Raw genomic sequence first — 5,836 nt, 5'->3', positions numbered from 1 at the left:
ACATGCAGGGATACATCTACAGCAGACATTGCTGGCAGTGGGACTTCTAGGTCAGAGCACACATGCTTTTTTTTTTTTTTTTGAGATGGAGTCTTGCTCTGTCACCCAGGCTGAAGTACAGTGGCGCCATCTTGGCTCACTGCAAGCTCCGCCTCCTGGGTTCATGCCATTCTCCTGCCTCAGCCTCCAGAGTATCTGGGACTACAGGCGCCCGCCACCACGCCCGGCTAATTTTTGTATTATTATTTTTTTTTTTAGTAGAGATAGGGTTTCACCATGTTAGACAGGATAGTCTTGATCTCCTGCCCTCGTGATCCGCCCACCTCGGCCTCCCAAAGTGCTGGGATTACAGGCGTGAGCCACCACGCCTGGCTCCACACATGTATTTTTAACATTGCTGGATATCGCCTTATTGAGGGGAGTGTTGGCATACACGGATTCTTGGCCTTGCCCCTGGAGGTTTTGATTCAGTAGGTCGAGGGCAAGGCCTCAGCATCTGGGTTGTATGAAGCTTGTCGGTGACTCTGATGATCAGCCAGGTGTGGGAACTGTGGACAGAGCAGCAATCCTCAAAGTGTATTTGCTCCCACGGATTGCTGGGAGCTCCATCTTTTGTGGCCCAGTGGCTGACCCCAGGAAGGTGGGGTGAGGGTGGAAAAGGCAAAAGCCAGGGGAAATACAGGGCCTCGAGGTCTCACTGTCGTCCCACCTCCTGCCAGGTCATGTGGTGGGACATCCGAAAGATGAGTGAGCCCACTGAGGTTGTGATCATGGACATCACCAAAAAGGAGCAGTTGGAAAATGCCTTGGGGGCCATCTTCCTGGAGTTCGAATCTACTTTGGTGAGTGTCCCTTGCTGTCCCTTCCCTGACTTGCATTGCCAGGGCAGCCAGGGCTAAAGACAGGCCATTGTTAGGATATCAGGTGCTTGTGGAACCCAGCACCAGCCCAGGGAGGCCAACCTCACTGCCCCCATCCTAGACGTGTGTGGCCTTTACAACAACTTTCCAGCAGGGGGCAGCAGAGCTTCTCGAAGAAGGACACCGTTGTCGTGGCACCAAGTCATCTTTTGGCCCGTGGCCCAGCTGAACACAGAGGGCAATCTTTTGACAGGACAATTCCAGAAAAGCCCTGTTTCCTGGGGAAGGTCACGCCCAGGACCAACATAGGGAGGCCTAGACTCCAACCCAGGTCCTGGCCCTGCCTGGCATTGGGGCCCTAGGCTGGTCACCTGCCTTCCTCTGGGGAAATGAGGTCAGACCAGGCTCCTTGGAAAACCAGAGCACATGCATGGTCTTGGTGTTCAGTAACTGAGAAAGAATGACAAAGAAATATCAAAGTTCAGGGTAGGCAAGGTGGGTCACGTCTGTAATCCCAGCACTTTGGGAGGCAAGTAAGACCCCCCAAATCTTTACCAAAAAAGAAAGCAAGAAAGAGAGGGAGAGAGAGGAAAAAAAGGAAAGAAAAAGGAAGGAAGGAAGGAAAGAAAGAAAAAGAAAGGAAGAAAAGTATCAATGTGAAGCCAGGCATAGTGGCTCCTGTAATCAACTTTGGGAGGTGCGGGAGGATCCGCCAGGCAGAAGTTCAAGACCAGCCTGGGCAACATAGCAAGACCTATCCCTATAGAGAAAAGGGCGAGACCGCGATTGGCTCACCTGTAATCCTGGCATTTTGAGAGGCCAAGGTGGGCGGATCAACTGAGGTTGGGAGTTCAAGACCAGTCTGACCAATATCGAAAAAGCCATCTCTGCAAATATTAGCTGGGCATGGAGGTGCATGCCTGTAATCCTTCTCAGGAGGGCTGAGGCAGAGAATCGCTTGAACCTGGGAGTCAGAGGTTGCAGTGAGCCAAGATAGTGTCATTGCACTCCAGCCTGGGCGACAAGAGTGAAACTCCATCTCAAAAAAACAAAGAAAATAAAAGAAAAACAGGAAATATCAAAGTTTGAGCATAATGCAAATGTGTTAGAGGAGGGAAGCTTCTAGAAGCAGTAAAGGAAGACTTCCTCACTAGAGTAAGAAGATACCTTTCCCTTGTTGTTGGTTTTGGCATGGGCTGAGTCTTGGTTTATGTCTCAGTGCAGCCCAGACCTGGTTCCCCGTTGGAGGTGTCACTTGTTTGCTTCAGGGTCATGTGCCATCATTCCTAGGGCTTTGGGAGGCTCTGGCCTCGAACCTGCCTGGGCAACCCTAGCTCAAGGCTGAGAGATGAATGTTGGTGGGATGAGGAGACAAGCCAACTGACCCCTCCCCAGAGGACAAGGCACTGGGAATGGAGGTTGGGGTGGCGAGGGCTCAGGAGAACATTCTGTCCCAGAGGCAAGGCTTTCTAGGCCAAGTGCTAGACATACAACCACATCACAACTAGGGCCATCTCCTCCATGTCTGGCCCTTGCAGGGTACACACGGTGTGCTGAACACTTGTGGCTGCCTGATTTCATAAGCTCGTGCAATCGCCTATAACCATTTCGTGGGGTAAAGTTTTTATCCATACTTGCCAGATACACACAATGAGTCTTCGTGAGATTACATTGTGAGTCCTAGTACCTGGTAAAGCGGGACTCAAACCCAGGGTTCCAACTGTAAGGCCCAGGGTGTCCCGCGCAGCCCGCCACGAAGTCTGAGGCCAGAGGCACGATGGGCCACTCAGATCTGGGTGGCCTTTCTCCTCGGCTCACTGACGGGCAGCGTGTAGTCGGCTTGAATACTTTCTTCTCTGGACCTCTTAAGCTTGGTCTTTTCACTTGCCCTTAACACCCAACTTGAAGCCCAGATTTTTGTTTTGTTTTGTTGAGACATGGTTTCGTTCTGTTGCCCATGCTGGAGTGCAGTTGTGTGATCTCAGCTTACTGCAACATCTACCTTCTGGGCTCAAGCCTCAACCTCTTGAGTAGCTGGGATCACAGGCGCATGCCACCACGCCAGTCTAATTTTTTTTTTCTTCTTTTCTTTTTTGAGACAGAGTCTCACTCTGTTGCCCAGGCTGGAGTGCAGTGACATGATCTTGGCTCACTGCAACCTCTGCCTCCCGGGTTCAAGTGATTTTCATGCCTCAGCCACCACACCTGGCCCATATTCTGGGTATTTTCTAGAGATTTTATATTTATCATTTTAGTAATTTTCTGGTAGAAGAAAATGCACAACAAAACAATACATTTTTTTTAAAATAAAATAAAAACCTGGGAGGGGCTGTGGGTGCAGTGGCTCAGGTCTGAAATCCCAGCACTTTGGGAGCAGGCAATGCAGATCGCTTGACAGGAGTTTGAGACCAGTCTGGACAACATAGGGAGACCTGTCTCTAAAAACTCTAAGAATAGCTGACCCTAATTGGTGTGTGCTTGTGGTCCCAGCTCGTGGGAGGCTGAGGTGGGAGTATTGCTTGAGCCCAGAAGGTCAGGATGCAGTGAGCGAGGTCGTTACCACTGCACTCCATCCTGGGCAATGGAGCCAGATCCTGTCTTAATAAATAAAATAAACTAGGAGTTCTTTTTTCATTTTTTTTTCTTTTTTCTTTCTTTCTTTCTTCTTTTTTTTTTTTTTTTTTTGAGGTGGAGTCTTGCTCTGTAGGCCAGGCTGGAGTGCAGTGGCATGATCTTGGCTCACTGCAACTCCTAAAACCTGGGAGCTCTGGGGCAGGTTCACACCGGCAGAGGACATCCCTGGGCCCGCTGACAAAGTCCCTCCCCTCAAGCGTGCCCCTCCCTGCCTCCCTCCAGCTGTTCTTTCCATTTGGAATGCTGGGGACACAGTGCCATTGAAGCTCTGGCCTGCTGGTGGAGGTTGTCCAGTCCTAGCCGGAGGTGAGACATGGAACAGTAAACAAGGCAGGGCATTGCATGAGCCGGAGGGGTCATGCTCAAGGCATGGAGACACTGGGTCAGGAGTCGGAACTGGCCTTTGTGCATTCAGTCGCAGCAAGTGAGTAACTACTAAAGCTCAGTTCTTGGGCGATGGACCCATGTCAGACAAGCTTGCACCCCTCAAAGAGCTCACCCACCAGCAGTAGGGGGACGAATTACATCACTGACTGCCAGGTGGCTTCCTGAATGCTGGTTGGTCACCTGCTCTGAGATCTCAGGGACACCAGCCTGGACCCAGTGCTAGACAATGTCACTGTCCTGCTGCCAGGAAACTCTGCTGCCATCCTGTGAGTGGTGGACCACCCTCGTCCCCTCCCTGGGTCTTCTTTACTCTCTGTAAACAAACATTCAGGATCTTGATGGCCAAATGCTTCAAGGACACAGTGATGCTCTGCAGAAGGGGCTAGTGGTGACCCTCCAGGACTGGAGGAGCCAGGGAGGACTTCATTCAGCACAGGCTCCTTGAGCAACTTCCAGAAAGGTGGAGTCTGAGGAGCCCGGGAAGAGTGGGGACAGCTCTCCAGGAGGGGCCACAGCCCTTGCCGAGGCTTTATCTGAGGGCCTTTCTAGGGCCTGCAGACCTCCCAAGCAGGCTCCTGTCCATGACCGCTAATCCGAGTTGTCGGTTCATGGAGCCTTCCCCTCCCGTGTCACTCCTTCCACAGCCCACCAAGTTCATGGTGGGGACTGAGCAGGGCATCATCATCTCCTGCAACCGCAAGGCCAAGACATCAGCTGAGAAGAATTTGTGCACCTTCCCGGGCCATCATGGCCCCATCTATGCCCTCCAGAGAAACCCCTTCTACCCGAAGAACTTCCTGACAGTTGGTGACTGGACAGCCCGCATCTGGTCTGAAGACAGCCGGGAATCGTCCATCATGTGGACCAAGTAAGAGGCAATGCTGGGGACGGGAGGGGATGCAGAGGGCAGGAGGGGATGGAGGGAGCCCAGCTGGGCCCGGGAGAGTCCTGAGCCTCCATATGTAAAATGGAGAAAAAAGCCTTCCACAAACACCCAAACTCGTGTTAGCAAGTGACTTGCTCAGCCACTCCACGAAGCGACAGGCTGCAAACCACCCAGCTGCTAAAAATAATGGCCATGGCTTAATTTTCTTTCCTTTTTTTTTTTTAGACACAGCCTTGCTTAATTCCCCAGACTGAATGCAGTGGCATGATCTCGGCTCACTGCAACCTCCACCTCCCAGGTTCAAGTGACTCTCCTGCCTCAGCCTCCCGAGTAGCTGAGACTACAAGCACCTGCCACCATGCCCAGCTCATTTTTGTATTTTTAGTCGAGATGGGGTTTCGCCACATTGGCCAGGCTGGTCTTGAACTCCTGACCTCAGGTGATCTGCCCACCTCGGCCTCCCAAAGTGTTGTGATTACAGGCATAAGCCACTGCGCCTGGCTGGCTTAATTTTCATAATCCTCAAAATACCCTTAGGAGGAGGCAGCGTTGCTCTTCTCCTCATCTCATTTTTCATGTCAGGGAAATGGGCTACAGAGAGGCCAAGCTGCTCGCTCCTGCTCTCCCAGCTAGTGAGGAGCCGAGCTGGGGTGTGAACCCAGGAAGCTTGGCTGGGAAATGTGGGTGCCTTGGTACGATTCAGCAATGTGGCATAGCCTGTCTTGCTCAGTGCCCACTCCTCTGAGGGGAGCCCAGCTTAGACAAGGAGCCCAGAGACGGCTGGCAGGCACAATGGTTAGACCAGAGAAGCTTGGACTATCACATCCCCCTCCGTTTTTCTTAGGGCCCATGTACCTTGCCTAAAAGTGCCCTTTCTCCTCCTCCTCTTCATCTCCTAAGTTAGGTAATAAGCCCGAATTCTAACCACCCCCTTGAGTCACTCACTGCCGGGCGCTCCCGTGGGTATTGTCCATTGATGTATAAATAAATTCCTTTTTTCTCTTGCTAAAAAAAAAACATCCTGGGGCTCCTTTCCTGCCCACAGAGCCACAGACTCCTGCAATGTCAG

The 5,836-nt window shown here is 51.8% G+C and overlaps 1 protein-coding gene across 1 annotated transcript; it reads left to right on the top strand.

Moving 5' to 3' along the window:
• Positions 1-287: 287 nt before the first annotated feature.
• DNAI2 (dynein axonemal intermediate chain 2) lies at positions 288-5,117 on the top strand. Its single transcript, XM_031661623.1, has 2 exons — positions 288-842; positions 4,526-5,117. Exons 1-2 carry the CDS (start codon positions 528-530, stop codon positions 4,751-4,753), a joined length of 543 nt encoding a protein of 180 aa, XP_031517483.1. The 5' UTR covers positions 288-527; the 3' UTR covers positions 4,754-5,117.
• The last annotated feature ends 719 nt before the right edge of the window (positions 5,118-5,836 follow it).

Source organism: Papio anubis, unplaced genomic scaffold (genome assembly GCF_008728515.1).
Source record: "Papio anubis isolate 15944 unplaced genomic scaffold, Panubis1.0 scaffold2057, whole genome shotgun sequence".
In the NCBI taxonomy this organism is placed as follows: Eukaryota; Metazoa; Chordata; class Mammalia; order Primates; family Cercopithecidae; genus Papio; species Papio anubis.
The sequence above is the reverse complement of the archived record's forward strand: the minus strand, read 5'-3'. Positions and strand labels throughout refer to the sequence as shown.

Bases quoted from the DNA above. Each gene is read 5' to 3' on its own strand.
- DNAI2 (XM_031661623.1), top strand. From the start codon at position 528: ATGATCAGCCAGGTGTGGGAACTGTGGACAGAGCAGCAATCCTCAAAG. The intron at 843-4,525 runs GTGAGTGTCCCT...CTCCTTCCACAG, and splicing joins TGGAGTTCGAATCTACTTTG to CCCACCAAGTTCATGGTGGG.